This window comes from Acomys minous, assembly GCF_964271855.1.
Source record: "Acomys minous genome assembly, chromosome: 3".
NCBI classification, from domain to species: Eukaryota; Metazoa; Chordata; class Mammalia; order Rodentia; family Muridae; genus Acomys; species Acomys minous.
The window spans coordinates 31,970,909-31,996,065 of NC_140485.1; the positions used below are offsets into that span (position 1 = coordinate 31,970,909).

Sequence of the window (25,157 nt, forward strand, 5' to 3'; positions counted from 1 at the left end):
TTTACTGTGGGAAACGCGCGCGGTATACAATCTAGCTGGGCTGGTCCACTTAACCGTTTCTTTTCCTGTGCGTTTGTGTGTATGTGCGCACATAGGAACTGGTGGAGGACAGAGAAGGGCACCGGGTGCCTTGCTCTACTAATCTCTTCCCGTTTCCTTCAGGCAGGGGCACATCGAATCTGAAGCCTTCTATTTTTTAGCTCAGCTGCTTGGCCAATGAGAATCAGCCTGTCTTTTTTCTTCAGCATTGGGCTTACTGGGGGCAACTGACTCTTTTACATGGGGGCTTGGGATTTGAACTTAGGACCTTGTTTTCCCACAGCAAAATGCTTTTACCCAATGAGCCAATTCCCTGTTACCTTCTTTCTTCTTTTTACATCTCCCATTCCCTAACAAGGAATTAGATGCATGCCTCAGGCTTGACCAATCAGAACATCTGTCCTGTTGGCCACAGTGATTGTAAGACAGTGGTTAAGTGATTTACCGCAGATGGGCCAGCCTGTGTTCCCTGGCCTCTGCTATTAGTACTACTGGCAAAGACTGTTCATTCTGCTGAGCGTGCTAATTGAGGTACGTAATTTAGGGTGCTGACAGTCAGCTTGAACTAAAAGGGCAATGATCAAGAAGAGAGAAAAGGCAATGAGACCCTGATGACAATTTGAGGCTTGAGGCTTCTCCCATCCTTGCCTTATATTCATAGATTTTGGTTGATGATCATGATGATGATAATTATTATTATTATCATTATCATTATTAATATTATTAAGAAAGGATCTTCCAATATGAATAAATATGAATAAATTAATAAAATATATTAAAATAAGTAAATAAATGAAATTGTACAAAAATAAGAATAGTTTAAAAAAAAAAAGAAAGAAAAGGTCTTCCTATATTGCCTCTGGTGATTTTGAACTCATGATCTTTCTGCTTTAGTCTCCTAAGTGTCTGATGTGACACAGGTGACACTACAGCCAAGCCTGTTAATGGAAACATACACACCATATACAAACACACACTCCTTTAGATTCTCATATACGTTCTACTGTAAGGAGTGAGGGCTCTTCTGTACTTCAGGGATTTTGGTCATTAGATTTTGAAGATGCATGGAACTCACCGGTTAGTTCTGGTTTTACAGAGCATCTGTAGGATTCCACAGTTAGCCGAGTTTGTCCCACTAGGTGCCATTAATTGTCCTCATTCATCCAGAGACCTATTGACAGAGTTCTTTACTGGGCAAGGTTAATCTTGGAAAAGTGACATGGAGACAGGTGGTCACCAAGTAGGCCAAACTCCAGGGAAAAAACCGAGGAGTACCTCTTCTTTCCACAGAGTTTGCCACCTCCCATCTACAGGCCTGCGTCCCTCTTGCCTTCTGCTGCCCGTGGACACTGGTTGGGATCAGTGGGGTAATATGTCTTCTGTCTCAAGTGTGAGAGAAGGAAAGAGGAGACATTGCAGCTTCCACAATACGTCCCTGCTGAGGATCTTGGGCAGGGCGTTGACGAGGAGGTCGGGATTTATAAAGCTTAGATGGAAGATCAGGTACCCCAGCAATCTGATGAAAAACAGCATGGTGAACAAGAGAGAGTGCAGAATCCTGAAAGAGAACCCCAGAAACTGTTAACGAGGGTTGGGAAGCCTGGAACAGAACAGAACCTTACACTTGAGCTCATCTGAATCTTTACATTCCACTGTCACCCCTTAACTGCTCCCACTACTCAGTCAGCTAATCTTTCCATGTACCCCTAATTTTATTTTTTTTTCATGCCACTTTTTTCACTATGGAAATTGTTTCCTTATTTATTTAACCAATTATTTTACAAAGTACTTAGTTGCATGTAAGTATGGGTTTCTGTGGGCCCACATCTCCTTCAACAGGATCTTACCAGATGCTTAAGATTTTGCCAGTCAAACATAAAACAAGAGCTTGTTTGGCATCAATCCACATTTCCTTCATGAACACTGAAGCTGAACATGTGTTTACAGGCTGGTTGGTCTCATGGGTTTCTTTCCTCTTGCCTGTTTACCTATTAAGTGATTTGTACTTGTTGCCTTACAGGAACTCTTTATATATTGTGGATGTATATCCTTGTCTATTGCGTATAATGCTCTATACTTTTCCACATTTATAATGTTTCCTTGTTCTCAGGTATCAGACAATAAAGGTTCTTAATTTTAACAAGGTCTTGTTTGTCAACCTTTTATTTGATCAGAATGAACGCTTAAGTCAAATATGGTGCGCATGTCTGTAACACCAGCATCTGGAAGGCTGAGGCAGGAGGATCGTGAATTGGGAGACCAGCATAGTGAACCCCTGTCTCAAAAAGCCAAACCCAAACAAAAGTAAGTCTAGAAAGATACTCTCATTTTTCTATTCAAAGTCTCTGTGGGTTTGTTTACTGACTATCTGCATGCTCTGGGCATGCTCTGGAGTGTGGAAAGGATGTAATGGCTACTTCTAAGCAATAAAACATGGCAAAAATCAGAGCGAGTCCTGTTGGACTCTGGTGTTATGGATTAGAGGAACAGCTGGGGGCTTACGTTGGGAATGTCCTAGGTAGGGGTATGGGAATGTGTAATGGTCCCTGTATGTGGTATTAAGGTATATTTGGTCAAGGGTATTCTCTTTAATCAAACTTTCTAGAGAATCGGAATTGACTTTTAAGCACTAATAATTTTAACTGTCCTGATGGAGCTCTTTTAAAGCCATACTTCACAGTACTTTGAATATGTTTCTTTATGCCTCCTGATGCAGACCACATGGAACATAACTTGGCTTTTTCCTGCGTGTGGAGGGGCTTCCTGAGTACCAACTGTTCCCTGCTGCCAGTGTTTCCCTCGGGACTGACATGTATTCAGATGTTCAAATCTTCAGTCCCGGTGTATTTAAAAAGTTAAAAAAAATTATGTGCTGGATTGTATTAGGGATTTCCTTCAACAAATGTTTTCTGCTTCCTATGCCTGCTGTCAGATGGTGGTTGTACTTGAAGTTAGGGGTTCTGGCCCCTTCCCACTGCCTATCACTTCTGTTGGGAAACTGTATGCCTCATGTTACCTCAAATGTGAGAGCTGCCACAGCTTTTGTGGGAATCAAGGGTTCTTTCCTCAGAGCTACTAAGTTGCTAACTTCTGACACTGCAAAGTTGAGTTTATCAGTTGCCTTTGCATCAGAAGTCATGTCACTACAACTGTGGTCATACACACACACACACACACACACACACACACACACACACACACCCCAGCAGGCTAGTGCCACTGTGTGTGTGTGTGTGTATATCAGGTTCTTCTTGTCTAGATTTTTTCTTTCAAGGCAGGGTTTCTCTGTGTAGCCTTGGCTGTCCTAGAACTCACTTTGTAGACTAGGCTGGCCTTGAACTCAGAGACCCACCTGCCTCTGCCTCCTGAGTGCTGGGATTAAAGGTGTGTGCCACCACTGCCCAACTCTTGTCCAGATTTTGCTTCTCTGCTGGGATGGCTAAGTCTGGCTCTGGGCTCCTTAGCTTTGCAGGAAGTTTATTGGGAGAGACCTTGCTTACCTTTTACAGAACATCGATGCTTTTTTGGTGGCGGGAGCATCCTGGAAGAAACGCCAATAATAAATAATTTCTGGAAGCTGTCAGACAACATTAGTGAATCATCAGTTGAATGTTATATTTACGTAAACCTTAAAAATTCTTGATGTATGTACAAGACATCAAGGTGAAAGTTTCTTTGTAAAGATTTATCTTATTTATTTTTAAAATTATGTGTGTCTCTGCATGGATATGTGTATGTAGGCTTGGATGCTCATGGAGGCCAAGAGAGGGTGTCAGATCCCCTGAGCTGGAGCTCCAGGTACAGTGAGTGGAGTGACTTGGGTGCTGAGAAATGAACTTAGGTTCTTTTCAAGAGTGGCAAACACTCTTAACAACTGAGTCTTCTTTCCAGACTTGGTTTTCTCACACACACACACACACACACACACACACACACACACACACACACGAGGCTGATATAAACCAAGGCAGAGGAAGCTAATTATTAATAAGGTGATAATATAGTTGGTAAGTGATCTACAGACTGGGTCCTTAGAGTCTACATTCCTAACTCTCTAAACTGCTCATTTACTTATGACTTAGCCAAGGAGAACTTACAGCCCATGGGAATCATACAGACATGACCTAAGGGAGAAGTTTCAAAAGGACTAAAATACTCTCAAAACCAGGCTTTCTGGATTTCTTTGGCATCTCTCTTCCAAGATATTTCCTCAGCTATTTCATCGCCTTTCTACTGTGCTCTTTCATCATGTTTGTACTGTCCTTGTGACGTCAAGAGTAAGAGAAGTTCAGGCCACATTTTGAAGCCAACAGAATTGGAGTCAGAAACTGGAAAACTCGAAATGTGTTCTGTAGCTGGAGGAGGCTGGGGTGCTTGACAGGTGTTCAGAGCACAAAGGTGCTTGACCATCACTGGCCAGTGGACCCTCACCGGACTGGAACAGGCTTCCAGAAGAAAAAAATGATCTAGTTTTCTCTGGCCATTGCTAAGAAGGAGGATCCATCAATGGGCCTCTGAGAATGGATGCTGGAGCAGGCTAAACTTGGTTCTAGAATGTCAGACGTAGCAAAATTCAGGAGTCTAACTTGCTGAGTGGGATGTGAAATTCTGGGGACCAGAATGACAGAAGCAGACATCTGGCTGATCCCAGGACCACAGTTAACATCAGGTATCTTCCTTTCCAGAAAGAGATGGACTCTTGTTTTGGAGATTGAAAGAAACATCTATCTTGACTACATGAAAACTCTGGCGATTGTCAACCTTGGCTGTAAGGTCAGTGTGGCCCAGTGTGCCTGTTGCTATGAGACAACCAGAAGGGTAGAGGACTGGTACCTTGCTTCCAAAAATCCTGCCTCTTCAGACCTTTGCATGTGGTGACATTGTGATGCTAACTGTAGGCAGACACTGAGAGGTGACATAAAGAAGTATGTGTTTTAACTTACAGAACAACTCCAGCCACAGTGGGCACATACCTGGGGACCTGTGTTGTAAAAGATTCAAGAATGCATTGTGGGGGAACAGAAAAGTGCTGTATTTGCCCCTCTTATACAGCACACCCTCAATTAATGCTCTTTCCTCTTTTGTTTGGTATTCTTTTCGGTCTTAGGATAACTTTTAGGAAGCTGTCATTTGTATGGGTGGAAGTACGAGAGACAGCTGCTCCTTTGCGTCTTGGGGGCTGGTGGGATAGAATGCTTCAGGATTAGAGTTGGATACTTTTGCAACGTGCAGTCAGTACACCGGGCGTCCACTTGGGGACTCACAGTTCCTGGAAACTCCCTTCGTAGGTGAAGGCACTGAGTGGAAGGAATGGGATCCTTACCTTAATAGTTAGGCTGTTACTCTTTCCTCTCTCATAATCCATGCTTAAGACTTTTGATCTAGGAGGAAAAGAAACCACAGAAGAGATTGGACACAGTATTGAAATATTCATAATGTATAACATGGTTATTTAAAAGCTGTATTAGCCAGTGGCATAGACAGTACCCATGGCTGTTTAAATATATTTAAAACAAACCCAGTTCCTTGGCCACATTATTTATCTTCCATGTACTCAGAAGTCAGTCACCTGTAGATGGTGGCTTCCTACTGGACAACTCTATTCTATATCCTTGGATTAACAGTGAAGTCTAAATGTAACATCCAACAAGCATCTAAAAAGACCTGAGAGTGTCCTTTAGGGTAAAGGACTTCCATGTCCTAGGAACTGGCTTCTACCTTGCCATTTATAAGAGGCCTACTTAGAGAACTATGCAGTTTCTGGCCTCTTGTTGTTGAGCCAAAGACCCTGCAAATATTTTATAAACAGAAATGCATATTCATTAAGACTCGCTCCCAAAGAGGGAGACGTGATAGAGGTAAGGCTATTTGTTTTGCTTCTGTAACTATTTGCATCTGAGGAGGGCACACCTGTTTGCAAGAGTTTTTAATGTTCATAGTTCAATGGAGTTGACAGTTCTCCAGTTTTGACAGTCTCTCCAGGGTGCACTTCATGTCTGTATCATGGTTGGGATTTTACATATTTAGAAGTGAGGATGATGACAGTTTTAAGGTCATCCTGTAAACAGTAAGGAATACCCCCACTTATGAAGGATTTCAGACACCAGCACTTTAAAAAAATGCATGCTTATGCTCTTAGCAATAACCTAAATAATAATGTAGCAGTGTGTGAAAGTTATGAAGGAAGACATATTTCTGAAGTCCTTTAAGGCTCTGATGCTACCCAGATCACAAAAGGAGGGGCTTGCTCAGCTCTAGAGGGGACCTGGGCAGAGCTTGCTCTGACTCAGCTGAGAAGGGGTTACCACCAAACTGGATGTTCCCTTGTGACTGCTCACATTTCTCTTTCAAGGAATCCAGTCTCTAGTTCTTCTTCTATTCTCTTCAAGGCTTCCTGGTACTTCTTTAAAGAGAGTTGAAGGGAGCCACAGTTACTGTTTGGACACTTGTTGATTTTTTTTTCTGAGCATGCAATCACTTTTCACTAGACTCTACAATGAAAGCTTGGTATTCCCACGATGGCGGCATCCTTTCAAAGCACCCCCTTTCTCTCACCTTACTCCTCAGTAGGAGTAGGTTCCCAAGAGTAATTGGGACTAGACCCACAGACATGCTTGTTATTAATTTAAGAACACAGACACCGAGATAGCAGTTACCAAAAAAAAAAAAAAAAAAAAAAAAAAATCAAAGTACAATACAATGATAAGGGCTGGGGACTGAGGCCCATACAGTCTTTCTCCAAACAATACTGAGATAACTTTTTTCTGGGCAGTATCCCTTGAGCATCCTGGTTACATATCCTCCTGCTGTCCCTTGCCTGAGAAGCTGTACCTTTATGCAGAGAGCTTGATCTTCACAGAGCTGAGACACAAACATATAATCTTCCATGATCTGGGAAACCAAAGTTGAGTCTTAGAGTTTTCTCAGTTTGTTACTGCAAGAGCAGAAGTGTGCATGTGCCACCCCTGTTCCCAAACCCACAGTGTAAACTTTTGCTGTATATCTAAATTCAGTTCATTTCTGAGGACAAATAAATCATATTTTATAGTCCAGATGGGAATTATTTAGAGGACTTTAGATACTAGTATGTGTTAGGATGTGTCCTGTAAAATGGAATGGTCAGCTGAAGAAAATCTAGAGGAATACGTTTATCTTCCCCTCCCCCCCTTTTTAAACCACCAATTAGACCCAGGATGGTCATGAGTCTGGAATCTGATAACATGTCAATCTTCTGAGGGGTGTATTAGGCTAGTACTAGGAAGATTATGTTTCCCCTTTTTGGGAAGAACTTTGAGGTCTCTGATGTTACCTTGCCAAGCTCCTTTTCTTGCTCTTCACAGGAAGATTCCAACTGCTGTAACTTAACCTGTTGAAAGGGCAGAAACCTCAGATGAAAATGCACAAGACAGGTGCCTCATCCCAGCGGTTATCCGACAGCTCTTGATGCGTCAGGCCACAGTCGATGGGGCCAGATAGCATCCAGAGCTTTGCAGCTGAATGGACTTTTCTACACTGAGCCTTTGTCTGTTACTTTTGCCCTTGAGTTATATGGTTCTTAAGCTATTTTTCCAAAAAATTACAAGTCTTGGAGAAGGGAATTTTGACTTTCCCTTTTCTTCCTATCCTCCACACCCTCCCTCCCACCCCCGATCCCCCCCACCACAATATCTTTCCTCTGTGTAGGCCTGGCTATCCTGGAACTTGCTCTGTAATTAGTTTGATTCAGGACTTTTGCTCAGTATTTTATCCCTCACTATATTTTTTTCTTCCCTGCTTTGGGAAAAAACAGTATATTACATTGACCACTATACTAAACCAACACAAACAAGCTCTCTCTTTGCCTCTCTCTTTCTCCTCTCTCTCTCTTTCTCTCTCTGGAAAGCAAGGATTGGTGAGCCCTTTGCCTTCATTAGGAGATGTCATGATAGTTGGGGACATAACAAAAAAAGTCAGTGCAATAACGGTCTGTGCAACAAAAACAGAATGTGAGTAGGGGGAGTGACGAGTTGGAGGTGTGAGAGGATGACGTGTGAAGCAGCGGGAAAGGCCTCTGGAATGAGATGACACTTGAGCAAAGGCCTAAATAACAAATGTTAGCCTGATAGACATCTTGGAGAATTAAGTTTTGCAGCGAAGTTATGGCCAAGGCTGAGGTCAGGAAGCAGTGTTCATGTGGTGATGGTGAACAGGGAGATAAGTGTGAGAGCTAGAACAGGTAGGAAAGGCAGATAGGGCCTAGATCATAGGCCCCTGTAGCTTCTAGAGGGAGTGGCCTAGGCTATAGGACCTTGTAGCTTCTGAAGGGCGTTATAGAAACCCATAGATCAGGGATTTTCAGCCTGTGGGTCGTGACCCCTACAAGGGAGTTGAATGGCCCTTTCACAAGGGTCACCTAAGACCATCTAAATATCAGATATTCACATTACGATTTATAATAGTGGCAAAATTATAGTTATGAAGTAGCAACAAAAATAATTTTAAGGTTGGGGGGAATAGCATGAGGAACTGTGTTAAAGGTTTAGCAGCACTGGGAAGGTTGAGAGCTGCACTGTCTTAGATTTTGGAAGGAGGAGTTGCCTCAGTTACATTATAGGACACTGGGCCAATAGCTGGAATTTGGCTCTTGGTTCTAATTGCAGGGAGAATCCAGGGGAGGGCTTTAAGTGTAAAGACAAGATCCGCAGTGTGATCTGGAAGAACAGCTTTCTCCGTGTGTAGAAAGTGGATATTTTGGGAGTAAAAGAAGATAGAAGGAGAATAGTTACTCAGGCGATTTCAGTTGCTCATGTGATGGTGGCTTTTAGAAGCAGAGAGTGACAGGGATAACAAACAGATGGAGAAGAGGGGTTGCATTTGGGGTACACGGTGGAGGCAGAGCACAATACCACTCTTCTCCATTCAGCTCAAGTTTTCCTCTTCCATCTAGATGCCGTGATTTGACATCTGCACGCTGCACAGTTACTTCTCCCTTCAAGTAATTACATCAAGGCCAGCCATCCAGATGTTCTAAGAGCTATTCTTCCGGGCTGATGGTATGAGTCATAAGGTTTGGGAGCAGGTACCTCCTTAAGTGGCTGGCCTGATTACTAACATGCCAGAGGAAAAGAAGTAGAAAAGATGCTGTGCATCACACAGGAATCACACCACAACGCCACAGAACAGACAGTTCACAGGGCTAATGGCAGTCTACAGCAAAGCGTGGCGGAAGCTCTCACAATGGATGAAATGCCTGCAGCTACCTCAGCCAGATCCAATGTGTTTCCTGATTATGGCTGGGTTACCTACAGCAAAACCTGTTCTGCAGAAAAAGAGAAACCCAGTCTGCTTAAGTAGCAAGCATAGTTAAGGTCTTTAACCCCTTCTGGTCTTATCTCCAATTTCTTTCTCATGCAGCCTTGGACCCATGATTCTCTTCTTCCCAGATGTTTCCTACAGGAGCATAGACAAGCAAGTTTGCTTGCTGGCTTTGGGATGCCTGTGTGTGTGGCCCTCAGTACTAAATTAGCCAGCAGAAGGCGGGACAAGAATTCTATACACTTCTATTCTCTGCCTCTATCTTCAGCATCTCCATTTCTTCAGAAATGTGTAGGCTTTTGAATGCACAGTGAAGGTAGATTTGGACATAGATGTAATTCTAGAGAACATGTAAAGGAGAACTTTTATCTGCTTTCTCAGTACCAAAAAAAAATGTCTCTGATTCTTGCACTTTTGATTAGATACTTTGTGGTTGGCTTTAGGTCCTTAGATCTGGAACATAATTAGGGAAATACTATACATTCATAGCATGTTTAGAACATATCGATCATTAACTAGTTTAGGGACTAAGTGAACATATTCTTTTTTATTGCAATCAACAAGTACACCTTATTTGAAACTCAATTGACTTGCAGATCCTAAGTTTGCTTTTATTAAACTTATATGTAACCTCAGCCAGACTTCTAAGTAACAATTTCAAAATTGTTAGATGACTTTGTGACCATTTGGATAACACAAAGAGGAAAGAATGTTTCATATACACAGTTTCATTTTTCTTCAAGCCAAGACTGTGAGAGAGTGATGACATAGCCTTATTACACACACCAGGGCTAGAGCCAGGGCTTAAGTGAGGTGCTTCAGCTCCCCCCAATAATTTGTACTCATGGGTGTCCTGTCCTTCCCAATAAAATCTCCTGCACAGAGAAGTTCTTGAATAAGGGTAGAGGAGAGACAAAAAACCTCAGTGGCTCTGGCTATGTCAAGTCTGATATGGGCATGGGCAAAAGTATAAAGAATTTACAGCTACTCTGATGATTGTGTCCAGCCTGACAGCTGTTTCCTGGCCATGTAGTCCAAACCCACCTTTGATTGCTTTAACACTTACCTTGGACTCTTCAGGGGTTATTTCCAGATCACCTTGTTCACACTTGACTATCTTTTGTGACTTCTTTGTAAGCTATAGTTTCAAATAAAAAAAAACCACATTTCAAATACAAACATAAAATGATGAAGATGATGATGGCAGTGATGATGATGATGACAATCAGAGATAAAAGTTATCCTTTGGTGTGTGGGTTGAGTCATGGCTATATGCACACTTCAAGGAGATGGCCCTTGAGAGATATTTGGTGTCCTGTGGAACTATCTTTGTTCTACCTGTCTCTTTTTACTAATCTTGTTATCTAGTCAGGATAAGCAAGCATTTCTTTCAAGCCCTAATTCAGGATAAGATACTCAGGTTTTCAGGGTGAGTCAGAGTGGGTATCAGTGTCAAGTTCTCTGCATTGTGAAGAGGATAGAAGAGGAAATCTTTGGGGATTAAAGATAGTCGTGTGTGTGCCATGAAGATAAAATTAACTCCTCATAAGGGTTCTGGTTAAGCACTTCAGCAGAGTGTCTATTGGAATCTATCTCCTATGAAAAGAATGGAGAACTAGTGAGATCATTGAACACCTTGTCCACTACCCCTTGTACTCGATACTTGCAGAGAATATTCATGGCTTTTTGACATGAGCCTTAACCACAGAGGAGTGGGTCAGAGAGTTGACCCATGCCAAATTAAGGCTTCTTTGATCCCGTGTCCACTTCCTCATTTTGCCTCTCTGGGAATGAGGATGCTGTGGAAGCACTGAGAAAGATGGAGCCCCATCCTACCTTCCTCTGAAGTTCTGAGATACTGTGGACCAGAGTCTCATTTTTTCTCTCCTGGAGAGAGAAAGGACCAGAGTGTAAATGTGAACCAAAATAACATCATCTGCTGTGACTCAGTTGACATGCCTGTTTCATAGTGGTATTTTCTTACAGAAGTTTGTGCAACGTTAAGATGATCTTGAAATCAAATCACAAGTGAAAAAATCAGCAGATCATGAGGGATATAGATGTTTATGTTTCCAGTACTAAATATTGCCCAAGAAACTACGCTTTCCCCAATTTCCTCCCATGCCTGGACATAATCTTTTATGAAAAAAGACCAGTTTAAGAACTTCCTTTGTGAAGACTAGGTTCGTGGTACCAGAAGGTGTCATGGAAGCTTCCAAACAAGAGAGGCAACCAATAGTCCTATCCAGTTCTGCCACCTGTGAATCACAATAGCCATCAGCATGGCATGATCACCCTAGGTATGTGATAGTGGCATTCATGTCCTGGTGATAACCAATAGCTCCCTAACTGGACTTAAGACCTGCTCAACAAGAGGGAAATCATGCCAGGTACTGAAACCCACACAACTGCCCAGGGCTAGTGAAGTCATGGATCTTGGAGAAGAACCTTTTATTAAGCCAGCATAATCATTAACTACATTCTAAGTGTTTGTCTTTACACCCACAGACAAGTGCAGTCTTCACCTCTCATCAAGGAAACTGCTCTTTGCAACAGAGGCATCACAGAAAACCACAACTGAAAAGAATGTAAACTTTTGAGCCTACTTCCATCTGATATATCTTCAGTATAACTCCTGTACCTAAGGTTCAGGGATCCTGTTGAAGAGAGGGAGGAAAAATTGCAATACCCAGAGGGACAGGGAATTTTCTATGGGATTGTGTCTCCTATAAATGTTAGAAGCTACACCCATTAAGTCTCATGAATATGGATTCCTAAATATGATAGAACAAAAATGACATCAATATACATACTAATGTCAATGAGGACCTCAGCCCTACCCAATAGTATACCCAACTAAGTAATACTGAAAGTGATAGGAATAATCTCACCCAGGAAAGAACACACAAAGTAGTCATCTAATACCAAATTGTCAGCCCTGAAAACATACATACCAGTAACATTATATGGCTTCAGTGGGTTATATTTATGTATCTAGGAATATATACACATATATAAATGCAACAACAATTAATGAAAAAAGAGGTCAGGAATTTGAAAGAGACAGAATAGGGTACATGGGAGGGTTTGAAGCGAGGAAAAGGAAGGGGGAATGATGTAATTATAATCTCCAAAATATTTGTAAAATAATGAAATATGTTAATTATGTTTATATTGATTTTATATTAAAGTGGTATTTCATCTATGTTGGGTTAAATTAAATATATTATCAAATTAAGATTAAAGAAAGATTAGCTTATTTGAGGGTGTGTGTGTGGTCTAGGGTGAGGCCAGAATGAAGCTCATGGAGTCGCTTTCTCTAGTAATGTGCTTACAAGTCTGGCTGTTTCTTCCTCCAGCTCCTGCAGAGCTCTCTCTCTTTCTAGAACAGTGTAGTTTTCCTTTTCCCACTCCTCATCTTCTGCGGGGTCTCCAGTCTGGGTGATCTCATTTTCCATCCTGGATGATGCAAGCGTAATCCATAAGGACCCAAGATGGACAGTTTCAGAAATGATAAACTGGTGTTTGGAGGCCGATGTGGTGGCACACACCCCTAATGCCAGTATTTAGGGAGGCAGAGGCAAGCGAATTGCTGTGAGTTTGAGGCCATCCTGGTCTACAAAGTGAGTCCAGAATAGCCAAGGCTACACAGAAGAACCCTGTCTCGAAAAACCGACCAACCCATCAACCAACCCAACCAACCAACCAACAACAACAACAACAAAAACCCAAAACCCCAAACAAAGAAACAAAAAACTCTCAGGTGTTGTAAAGGCACTTTGATGACTACATGGGCATTTCAAGTTGGAAACCCTTCTTCCTAAGACTCATAGAGTCAGATAATTTCCAAGCCATATAAAGGAAGATCTGCCTTATTCCCAGGCTAAACGCTCCAATGTTCAACTCAAGGCAAGCTCTGCCTAGTTTTCTAAATAAATATATTTTCATACTTGCTGTGTCTGGGTGTCCTATCCAGAAAGAATTGTCAGAGTGAAGGAGAGTGACTTGCTACATGAGAGGGAGTCCTCTAGAGCAACTAGGAAACTTGAGGTTAGCCCTCTCAACTTTCAGGTTGACAACTTCCATCATGAACCTGCAAGACTCACCTCTGGATCTCATTTTCTTTTTCTTGTATTTTGAGAAGAAGCTCCTGGTTGGCTTCATCTATTCTCTGCATATCCCTTTCAAGGTCCATGTTCAAACTGATAATGTTCTTCTTTGATTGGGCCAATCTCAAGATTTCCATTTTTTCTGACCTGTAGGCTCAGCCCCGCAAATGAACAAGGGCTGGTTATCTTAAGAGCAAACATCACTGGACCAAGGGGGGGTCGCTCTAGGAGACAGGTAGTTCATCTGCTGTGCTCTTCCTGGGAGCAATACTTTTCTATTTTCATTCCTGGAAACTCATACACCCTAATCACCCTCCACGATGTCTCAGTAATTTTCAACCCATCAAGGGGCATCTTGAGATAATGATGCATCTACAGTCTGATTTCAAGAAATACTTTACTTCCTTAAATAGCTCTGTACTGGAGAGAACTGTTTCCCATGGCAACCTTTTCCTAAATTGTTCTCAAAACATGATTATGCAATACACTTTTACTGACTATTTTTATCCAGGCACCTGCTCCAGCACTTCTGAGCTAGTATGGCTTTATTCAGAGACAGAAGTTTCTACTACCATAACAGGGCTTCAGTCTTTCCTTCCATGGTTTCACGTCTCTTTGACTTTCTGATTATGTTTGAGATTCTCAGTTGAGGGCCATTTCAGTGAGCACATACTTCTATTTCAGGAACGCCATGGAAGAGCACAACTATCAGTTTTGAAAATATTGTCAATGAGATTATAACTTTAGGAAAAAGCACTTAAGTCAAGAGAGGCTCACATTAAACTTTTTTCTAGTCTATAAAATAATTTGTCTTTGGATTCCTTCATCGGGAATAGGGTAGTACGGCTCAGGGATTTTGTTTTGGCTAGCACGAAGCATGATATTGAAGAAAAAAAAAATAAAGTCCTATCTAGGAAGGGCTGGCTTGTATGGGGGATTTATAGTAGTTACCACTTCCTGTGGAAGTGGTGTGCTCGGGAGATGGGTGGAGGGAAAAAGGAAGGAGAGGTGACTGGAAGATTAGAGAGGGTGTGAGCAGCAGACATGTTGCACATCAAGGGCCTGAGCCACGGCCTTTCATAGTTGATGTTACTTACTTGTAATTTAGCTGATGTTCCTTCTGTTCTTCCATTGTAGACCCCTGAAATATCAACAGAGATGTGGTTATGAACTGAGGAGATGGGTCCATTAAGCTCCCAAATAGAAAGTAAATGAACTGGTTTTCTCCCTCTCAGAGCCCATGAGTTGGACATGACAAAAACTCCAGGTCTTTCTGATCATCTGACTCTGCATCAGCAAGTGAGGGTGCAGAGATCTGCTGGAGAATTTCATAAGATGTCTTGCAAGCAAGCACACCTAGAGGCTGCCTTTCATCATAACTCAGTTTGGAGTCAGAACAAAACCCCTAGGGAGAAACAGGTGATCAGTTTTTCTTAAGTCTCCTTTCTTTATGACCGGCTGCTTCCTTCAAAGTCTCAGGGTATGGATATAGGCTCATCACTGCTCTGGAAAATCATGGGTGTTATCTAAGCCCTGGTCAATGCAAGCTTGGTGGAAAGTGTGTTAGTATTATTCAAGGATCAGAAAACCAAGTAGAAGACTATTCTGTGGCTCTCTCTGCCCTGTTGCCTCTTCTACAAACTACCTCCCTTTTACTGGTGCGCTTTGGCTCCCTGATCCCGCCCTAGTCAATTAGCTTCTGAAGACTCTCATCTCTTCCTGCTGGAACCATCCACTAGAATCTTACAACCTTCCATGGTGTTATGACTTCACAATTGACTTAAAATGGGCAGGCGGCATGTCACAGTGGTGCCACTGGCAACTGGTTCTTGTTATCTTTCCAAAGCCAGACCTCTGTAGGTGTGTGGGCTTTGTGGTTAAGTGTTCCCTACGCAGGGATGAATTTCAAGGAATCTTGTTTCTAGGTAGTATAAAGCGACAACTTTCTTTACCATGTCTCTAGTAAATGGGCTTTTCTTCCTGCCCAGGTGTGATGAAGAAGGGAAATTTGGTCTTGTGGCTATAGTGGTGCTATCATGTGTCCTACTAATGACTCATTCACCCTATGGGTATTGAAGAGTAAAGTACCATTGTCTTCTAGAGGGAACAGGACAACCCACAGCATTTGTCCTTGTGAATGAAAGAGTACATTCTGAAGTCTCTCTCTCTCTCTCTCTCTCTCTCTCTCTCTCTCTCTCTCTCTCTCTCTCTGTGTGTGTGTGTGTGTGTGTGTGTGTGTGTGTGTGTGTAGGGAGGAGAAATAAGTTGATTTAATTGCATATGAAAGAAGGAGAATGTGAGAATACAAGCAAGTGAAGGGCTGTGGGGGAAGGCAGCAAACGTGTTGCAAAGGGAGGATTTTACAATTTTAGGTTGGAAGCACAGTGGTGCTTCCTTGAGACTGAAAGTAGCTTGTCAATGTGTGAAGAGGCTTCATGGACACAGGAAGAACTTGGGGTACGCTGAGATGAATGCAGAGACAGCAGATACAGAAATACCAATGAGGGCCATGAAGATCCCCCCCCCCTTTTTTTGCCTGCAGAGGCTCATGGGTACATCCAAGCTGTCTATGGTCTGAGTTTTAGAACCAAGAATCATCCCTCCCTGCAAGACAGAAATTCAGAGAGATTTTGGTATCCACAGTACCTGTGGTTATCTTGAATTAGCCCCACTATGTCTTCTCCTGCAAGCTTTAAGGAAAAATCATTCACAGAAAACAAAGAATATGCATTCTTTATACCCGAACACACACACACACACACACACACACACACACACACACACACACACACACACACAGAGTCAGGCAATTCTTCACAGCAGGTAAGGTCTTCTGGGTGTGAGTCACAGAGACCTGTCAAGCTTCAGGCCTCAGAGAGGACCACACTGAGGTGATTTGTGAGCCAGACTGACTTCTTAACGTACTGAAGTTTCTGGCCAACTATTTGTAAAATTGATGGCCTCCGATGACCCCCCCCCCCCATTACCATCTCTTGAAAGTAGGCATTGCGTTGCTTTATGAAGCTGTACACAAAAGAGTAATTAAGCAACAATTCAGGCCAACGGCCTCTCGCAGGAATTGATGGTAGGGAGACTTCATTAACCCCAGCTGCTTATAGCTTCGCCAGGAAATGCCCTGGACCAAGGTTACTGCAGCTGTTAATGGATTAGGTAAGAACTTTAACTGGGATAAAAATAAAGCTGAATCTCCTTCCAGGGGCGCCTTTCTCCTTGAGGGGCTACCGAAGCAAACTGGATGAGCTGCAGAACCTCCAGCTTGGGGCCCTGCACGGATGAGGACAGCAGATTGCTACCAGTGAGAATCGTTAAATCAAGGTGGAAACAGGGCCTTGGGGGCAAGTTAAGGCTTTTGATACAAGCCTCTTCCTGCAGACTACAGATGGCTTGATTAACACCCAGTGCAGCTTCTGGAGCAGATGTTCTCGGTGGTAAAGTCCCTATGCCCTCCCTCTCCGGAGGGAAGAGCGGCTGAGATTCATTTCCTGTCTCAGTCCGTGCTGTCAGAAATTCCTCCTCCTTTGTGTATAACTCTGTTGGGAAACTCTTGCCCCGATTCCAGGCTGGGAGCCCCTGCTGGATTTGCTGGGCCTCTTGTTCATTCGCTGTGGGGACTGGCCAGGTAGGTGCACCTGAGCCCTCAGTGGAAGCTGCTGGGTGCCTCCAGCTGCTTGCTGGGGTTGGTGGGAAACGGAAAGCCATCTTCTCTGCTTCCGTTGTCTGTCCTCTCTTTGACGTTTGCTAAGTTATGTTGGATGAATTTATAAGTAAGTCTGGCTTTGAGACTCATAGCTGAATGAGGATCTAGGACATCATTTTAGAAAACTGTTTCTCAAATACAGTTTTCCCCTGTGTATTTCTGCATTTGTAGTTACTATTGTTGTGCAAAATTTAGGTTCATTTATAGAAATATCTTTGAATTTCCCTTTGGAATAAATTTCTAGTATTCACAAAAACATAAATTTGAACTACTGGAGGTAGAAATATCTCTGATATATGTATCAGATATATATATCCTCTCTCATATACATATATATATATTTCATATATATCTCACATATATGAGAGAGAGATGGAGGATAATACTGTTATTTGGCCCAGACTGGCTTTTCCCTTTTTAATTATATGTAAGTAAAACTTCAGATGGAATATAGTTTAATATCCAATAAATTGAGGTTGAACTGACAAAAGACATATGTGTTTCTTTTAAAATGAAATTTATTGAATCACTGCTGTTATAACAACAATAAATAATTAAAACAGCATGGGTTTCATCTCACAGCTTTAACTCTTTTTTTAAAAATGTGTTTTTCTTCCAGAATTTCATACAATCATCTACTTTAAATTTTTTATTAATTTTAGAATTATTCACATGTATGGGTGTTTTGCCTGCATGTATGTCTGCGCACCATGTGAATGCCTGGTGACTGTGGAGGTCAGAAGGGAGAATCAGATCCGCTGTAACCGGAGTTACAGATGGTTGAGAGCTGCCCTGTGGGTGCTGGAAACCAAATTCAGGCTCTTAACCCCTGAGGCATCTCTCCAGTTTTTCATATAATTTATATTGATCAAGTCCATTGCTTAATCCCTTCCAGATCTATCCTTATGTCTCCAACTTTGTGTCTTAAAAAAAAAAATAGCTCACTGACTCCATTTTTGGTGCTTATAAACTCCCAGATGTAAGTCCACCCACTGAGCTGTGCTCAATATGCCAGGTGCACATCCCTAAAGAAAACTGATTCTCCCTTCCTGAGAAGCCACCCACTGTCCTTAGCACCTTAGTCAGGGCTGGGGCTCCAGCTCACTCTATGCTGTGTAGACCATCAACACAATCATTTGGGAGGATGTAACTCCACCCACATTAGTGCCTAATGGCTGTACACTCAGCTACTCAAAGGATGCTCACCTGTGGCAGGACTTGTGTGCATCCTTGTCTCCTTTCCCTTCTCATAAAATCACACCAAAGAGGGCTATGAACATATCTTAGTGGGAAATCACATGCTTAGCTTATACGAGCCTCCTGCACTCAGTCCTTAACACACATACAACCTTCCTTCAAGGAGTACATTTATATAATCCTTGTTTTTTCCTCAGTATAACAAAATGAAAGTATAGTTATTTTTAATTCATTTTACATACATATATACATATACACATATATGCATACATACATGAAGAATTAAATTATGAAGAAATTGAAAGCAAGAAAGACTGACAGTCTCATTGGAATTAGAGAACCTGTTAAAGTCTTCAACATGTATGAGATTCTCAAATAGTTGATTTTTCTGTGAATCTAAACATGTGGAAGAGGAAATGGAATTTCTTCAACTGTAACATGAACCAGGGAATTTTCACAGTTGTGATGCAGAGCTGATATTATGCATGCCATTCAGTGCTCCCTTAATATTGGTGACATGTTCTTGTTTTCAATGTGGTCATTTCTTCTGAGATAACTGCATGAATGTTAGGCATTAGGCAAACTTTTAAAATTTATTTTCACAAGTCTCTGCATGTGGTGTAGGTATATGCTTGTTTAAATTTACGTGTGTGCTCATGTATTCAAGTGTACATATACCTGTGTGTGTACATGTAGAGACTTGTTGATATCCAGAGCCCCTTTCTTTATTGAAGCAGGGTTTCTCAGTTGATCCCACATTTCATCAGCTAGGCTAGTTAGCCAGCTTGTTCTGAGAATCTCTCTTGTCCATCTTCAGGTGGGCTGCTCCTCCCACCCAGCATTTATATAGGAGTTGGGATCTGAACTCTGGTCCTCACATATGTATATTAAGTTCTTAGATATTTCCTTAGCCCCTTTATTTACTTTACATTTGTGTGTATAAATTTATTTTCCATATTTACAGTTAGAATATGACTTCTTTTCTTTCTTTTTTCTTTTTCTTTTTTTGTTTTGTTTTTTTTTTTTGTTTGTTTTTTCGAGACAGGGTTTCTATGTGTAGCCATGGCTGTCCTGGACTTGCTTGATTTTAGGTGGGATGAAGAAATAAAACTGCTATTTTAAAGATTAAAAAAAATTACTAAGAAAATCTTACGTGAGTGGATGCAGACAGACAGCATGTATGTCTGTATAACACACACATGCCCTGTTCCCTCAGAGGCCAGAAGAAGGCATTAGGTCCCCTGGAATTGACGTTATAGATATTGGGTGCTGGGAATCAAACCCAGGTCCTCTGAAATATTATATACTCTTATAAAGGAACACATGTAATTGGGGCATTTGTTGCCATAGAAGGAAACACGGAAGGCATGCAGACAGACATGGTGCTGGAGAGGTAGCTGAGAGTTCTACATCCGGATCAGCAGGCAGAAGGGGGAGAGACGCTGGGCCTGGCTTGAGCATTTGAATCCCCGAAGCCACCCCAGTGACACACTTCCTCTAACAAGGCCACACCCCAGTGACACACTTCCTCTAACAAGGCCACACCCCAGTGACACACTTCCTCTAACAAGGCCACGCCCATCCCATTAAGACCATAACTCTTAATAGTGCCACTTCTTAGTGACCAAGCATTCAAATCTACAAGCCTATGGGGGACATTCTTATTCCAGCCACCACAAGCCCCCAAACCCTTAACTTGAAAATGAATTTTAATAGTAGTAATTGTGTTGGAGATGTGGCTCCAAGGTTAATGGAACCATGGCTTAATGTTCTAGCAGAGGATCTAGGTTGGGTTCCTAGCACCCAGGTCAGGTGGCTCACCATTGCCTGCAACTCCAGTTCCAGGGATCTGACACACTCTTTTGGTCTCCACAAGCACCTGTACTTGTGAACACATATATAACCCTCCACATACATACATACATACATACATACATACATACACACACACACAATTAAACAATATTAATAGTTAAATAAATAGTAAAACTACAAGCACTATGTTAAAATGTAAAGAGATTGATTAGGGCATTTAAAAAGTATAAGCAATATTTGTCTTATAGAAAAATCTCACAGGGGTCATTATTCTAGGGGAGTGAAAGGGTGGCAAGCACCACGAGGGCAGCATGTGGTGACCGAGGTCTGTGGAACTGGCGTTCTAAAAGCACCGGTGACGCAGGTGATCGGGAAGGACTAAGCCAGGTCCATAGCAGTGCTGGGGATTGATTGGAGCTTCGGCTTTCATCGCAAAAGTGTCGGGGTGGGGGTGGGGAGGGCTAGACGTGGTTTGTAAGGATGGCAGGCCTAGAGAAAAGGCTCCCTGCTCAAAGATAAACAAAGATAATGATGAATGGACCGAGTATTGTAAAATTCTGAATCTGTAAAGAAAAAAAAAAACCCCGAAACAACAAGACCTCTCCCCTGAACACACAACAAATGAGTGAAGCGATCTATTCATCAGGGGAACAGCCTTCTTTCTGAGTGTTACTTCAGACTGAAAAGCTAGGAACAATTATCTGAACTTTGTAGATGACAGCTTGTCACAGTGTCAAAGCTTGGATACACCTGGAAGTACAATAACCTTTGAGGAAGAACAGTGTGGATCGCAAATTTTAGACACAGTCAATGTGTGTCAGGTGTAAAAGTTAAATAATTTTTTTCTTACATATAAAACTTTAGTTACTCTAGTTTCCACTGAAGTGTCAACCAGTCGAGGGCAGGGACTTTGTGACTGACGTGTGCTAGTACATGCCTGTCTCCAGATGCTATTGTGGCTATCCCTGTCAGTGTTGTTTCTTTCATGTCTTCTCTTGGTTGTTGGAGCACAGGTGAGAGCTACTGATTTTCTGTGGTAATTTGATACTCTGCCAGCTCTCTGCTGGGCTGCCTCCTCTCTTCCTTCTCACTGCATCTGAAGATGCTTCCTTTGCATTTTCCAGGGTGTAATTCTATCATCTGCAGAGAAAGAAGGAATCACAGCTCTCATTCCGGTTGGTCCAGAACTTTGTCTTTTCCTCACTTGTCTAAAAGGCAATGCACAAAGGTTACGAAAGAAAACTCTGAAAGGTCCACTTCTGAAAAAACACAGAGGTAGAGACAGGCGAACAGCCTGCTCTCCAGTAGAAAACCTTATTGTAAAGGTGACAGACTGCTCTGCGCTGACTCAGCGTAGCACAGCTCTAATTACAATTCTGCAGGCTTTTTTCTTCAGAAAGAGTTAAAAATATAAACTACACATGGTAAAAAAAAAAATTTGTCCAGGATAACCAGGAAGACTCTGAATAAAGACATATGTGCAACTGCAGAGAGGGAGGGACAATGTCAGGGTTAAGACAGAAAAGTAATATTTCAATATATCTTTATCTTTTGGATTAGAGCTTTGAGCCAAGTGTGCATTAGGTATAATGTATCTGCGAGTAAAGCTATCAGGGGAGTGGAAAGGACAGGAGGGAGGAAGGGAGGGCTTACAGAGAGGAGCAGCAATCCTGAAAGTAAGTTGTAACTGAAATTGAGAAGGTGGCCATTCTGAAACAGACAGGTGACTGGCCGTCTACAATCCGGAAAAAGGAAGCCAGGTCCGATGCAGGAAGCACCTGGAATTGTAGTAGTCTGAGGCATCCATACCACAGGCACTATAGAACACCAGAGCTTTTGAGAACATCCCAGGGCGAGGCGTGCTTGTGCACACCGTTAATCCCAGTTTTGGGGAGGCAGAAGCAGTCAATCTCTGTGACTTCTAAGCCAGGCTGTTTTACACAGCGAGCTCCAGGAGAGCCAGGGCTACATGGTGAGACCCCACTTCAAAACAAAATAAACAAAAGAGACCATCATTGACAATGTGAAATGGGAGGGAAGAGCCACGTCCATCTCCCAAACAATGACCATGTGGCTTTATCATTCCACAAGTTTCTTATCTGTTTTGTGGGATGCCTCCCACAAAATATTTGTTTATAAGAGCACCCGTAGGAGGAAAGAAAATCAACCACCACTCAGGCCCCAGGGATGAGGGTGCTAGTTCAAGTATAATTTTAAAATTCTTTTTGTCTTCTGATAGGAGATGTTTGGAATCATACCCAGCTGCTTGTAGAGGAGTCAGTGATTTGCAGGCAGAGAGATGTCACGTGCCTTCCTCAGTTGCATCCTTTACCGTGTAGCAGGCTCTTCTTGCCCTATGAGAACAGAGATTCTCAGCATGGTTGAACATCCCTTTCACATCTGCACATCAGATAGCTACATCAGGATTCACAACAGTAGCAAAATTACACTTATGAAGTAACGACAAAAATAATTTTATGGTTGGGGCTCACCACAACATGAGGAACTGTACTAAGGGGGTCATGTCACAGCAGTAGGAAGGTTGACAGCCACTGTGCTAGAAGATTACATCTGGTTTGGTGACTTGTGACTAGGTTGCTATGGTTCTCCAGCATCACAAGTTGGTACCATTTCCTCGGAGTAGGTGTCATTTGCTACTATTTTTTCTGTGTGAGATGCCTTGCTGCATCCTTAAATGTAACTGCTTTTAAAAACCCAGTCATACCTATTTCATTCTCAGAACCTGCAGGGTCCTGAGAACATCTAAGTCTCCTTTCTGTCATCTTGACCAAACATTCTGCTGGCACACAGCTGTTGCTGATATTTTGAGGGTCATTCAGACCTTGCTCTTTACATACTAATCAAGATTGGTGATGGTCAGAAACCCAGGGTCCTCTCTATCCAGGGCTCTCTAGCTTCTAAGGCAGGCCTCAGGTCAGAAGGCCTCCCACGAGAGGCACTGATTCCTCAGGGTTTGTATTCATACCACAGAGCTTGCTTACCACTATGAAGGTGGGGACTGCAGGCAGTTAAAATAACAGACAGGATAGGCAAGTCAAAAGTTCATCAGTGTACTTCCTTAAAGAATCCAGGAGCATCCTTAGCCCAGGAACACTCCTCAGCCCCTGCTCTGGATGGTGTAGGCTTGCCAAGAGCCTACACGGCTCAAGTTCTATCATGCATTTTTCCCCCTTCTGTAAATTGTATATTGGAGTCATTTTAATTCCTTGCTTAGTTGACAAAGGCAATAATGAGTGTTCTATGGCCACAATGTCTATAACACTTTCACTGTTTTGCTCAGATGATAATACCACTAGCTAACCTATGCCATGCCTTCCATTTTCCAGAGGAGAGTTCACAGCAACTCCCCCCAGTATTCCTTTAGGTCTAAAGAATCTATAGTGAGGCTTCTTATTGGACTCTTATTGTGTTAGTTTTTAATTATTGTTGTGACAAATTACCACAAAGTTGTGTGTGTAGTATAACATAAATTATAATCATGCAGTTGGAGATTAGAAATGGTTCTCTTGAGGTCAAGAATCAAGATGTGGGCAGGTCTTAGGGATCCCAGCAAGAGTGTTTCTTGTTTCTTCCAGTGTCTAAAGGCCACCTGTATTCCTAGGTTTATCTCCTTCCCCCATCCTCAAAACCAAGAACATAGAATCCTCAAATATTTGGTCTAACTTGTGTTTGTGCTGGCCACTGCCTTTTCCCTTCCAGATCCTCATCTCTCTCTCTCTCTCTCTCTCTCTCTCTCTCTCTCTCTCTCTCTTTCGTTCTTGTAAAGACTATTAAATAAACATAGCTCAGGATGCTCTTTTTGTTTTAAGATGCTTAAATACAACTGTAAGGAACTTTTGTCATTTAAGATGATGGTGCATCTACAGCTTATGGGGGTTAGGAAGTGGGACTGTGTGGAGGCTCCTTATGCAGCCCACCTGGTTTGTATCAAGGTGTAGGAAGAAGCACACATCACTTGGGAGGGGCGGCCTCTGAGGTGGTGGGATATTTGTATGTAAGGTTTTAATGAGGTGGTACTATATCTTTGTGTGGAATTAGGCATGGCACAAGAAGATCTGGCTGAACATCAGGTTGACAAGGTGGGGGGGGGGCTTCTGATGGCTCTTCTTCATTGTCAGCTGGGTAGGATCTGGAATCTACTAAGATATGAGCCTCTGAGGGGGTCTGTGAAGGCATTTCCAGGAAGGATTAACTGAGAAGGAAAGACCTTCCCCGGCCTGACAGCACCTTCTGGCAAGTACAGGCTTAGATAGAGTAGTCTGAGGAAATGGCCTTGCTGCTTGCTTGCCTTTGCTTCATGCTGGTGAGTGTGTCTCATTCCATGACTGCTGCTATTGCTGCCCCCTTCCATTGACACTGAAACCTAGCTTCTTTACATTTCTACTATAGACGGAAGCCTAACCATTCTCTAGGAGTCTTCCAGGCCGCCAGCACCAGATTGGGACAACTAAGGCAGCCAGCCTCAAGAGCTAAGTAGCTATTTGGTTCTCAGAATTTCCTGTACTCAGACAGCCATTACTGGACTACCCATTTGCTACAGTTATAAAATGTTCTAGTAAACATGAGGGCATGTACACATGTGCATGGGCACACACACACAAACACACACACACACACACACACACACACACACACACACACACACACACTGTTGGTTCTATCGTTTTGGGTTTGGGGGTTTTATTTTAGGGAACCCTGCCTATGGAGTGTCGATGTGCTTTAGTTTAGTTTAGTTTTGTTTTGTTTTTGTAACTGATACAAGCTAGAGTCATTTGAGAAGAGCTAATAGTCATTTTCTCAATTAAGTATTGACATGGTAAAGTACAGCTCATGATGAGTAACGTCAGTTTCTGTGCAAGTAGTCCTGGATGGAATAAGAAAGCAAGCTGAATAAGGAGAGCAAACCACTAATCAGTGTCCAGTTCCTGCCTTGAGTTCCTGCCTCTGGGTTCTGCCTTGAGTTC

The 25,157-nt window shown here is 42.4% G+C and overlaps 1 protein-coding gene and 1 long non-coding RNA gene across 9 annotated transcripts in view; one reads left to right on the forward strand and one right to left on the reverse strand.

Annotated features, from left to right (window-relative positions):
- The window catches only part of LOC311594128, a 297,973-nt gene that overhangs the window by 245,455 nt on the left and 27,361 nt on the right, over positions 1–25,157 (forward strand). For 3 of the 5 annotated variants that reach the window (XR_014777973.1, XR_014777974.1, XR_014777975.1), the window contains 3 exons: positions 2,214–2,343; positions 4,725–4,812; positions 16,660–17,545. This is a non-coding gene — a long non-coding RNA (uncharacterized lncRNA). Of the gene's footprint in view, positions 1–2,213; positions 2,344–4,724; positions 4,813–16,659; positions 17,546–25,157 lie in introns of those variants that run through there. The other 2 variants (XR_014777971.1, XR_014777972.1) reach the window with 2 other exon arrangements.
- Positions 913–15,186, reverse strand: TMCO5A (transmembrane and coiled-coil domains 5A). Of its 4 annotated transcripts, XR_014777970.1 has the most exons (13): positions 15,090–15,186; positions 14,540–14,581; positions 13,440–13,589; positions 12,669–12,792; positions 11,170–11,220; positions 10,400–10,471; positions 7,349–7,405; positions 6,871–6,930; positions 6,378–6,442; positions 5,363–5,420; positions 3,540–3,580; positions 1,115–1,597; positions 913–977 (listed from the first exon to the last, which is right to left on the reverse strand). XR_014777970.1 is itself a non-coding variant. In XM_084775586.1 (12 exons), exons 2-12 carry the CDS (start codon positions 14,572–14,574, stop codon positions 1,399–1,401), a joined length of 912 nt encoding a protein of 303 aa, XP_084631712.1. In that variant the 5' UTR covers positions 14,575–14,581; positions 15,090–15,186; the 3' UTR covers positions 1,026–1,398. The 4 variants fall into 4 exon arrangements, 3 of the variants coding, with proteins under 3 accessions (XP_084631714.1, XP_084631712.1, XP_084631713.1); XM_084775586.1 differs by lacking the exon at positions 913–977 and having other exon boundaries at positions 1,026–1,597; XM_084775587.1 differs by lacking the exons at positions 913–977; positions 15,090–15,186 and adding an exon at positions 14,799–15,069 and having other exon boundaries at positions 1,026–1,597; positions 14,540–14,583.

Excerpts from the sequence above, each read along its gene's own strand:
- TMCO5A (XM_084775586.1), bottom strand. The coding sequence starts at position 14,574 with ATGGAAGAACAGAAGGAACATCAGCTAAATTACAA. Across the intron at positions 5,421-6,377 it reads GGATTCCTTGAAAGAGAAAT|ATCAAAAGTCTTAAGCATGG; the intron begins GTGAGCAGTCAC and ends TTTTCCTCCTAG. Across the intron at positions 1,598-3,539 it reads GCATCGATGTTCTGTAAAAG|GATTCTGCACTCTCTCTTGT; the intron begins GTAAGCAAGGTC and ends GTTCTCTTTCAG.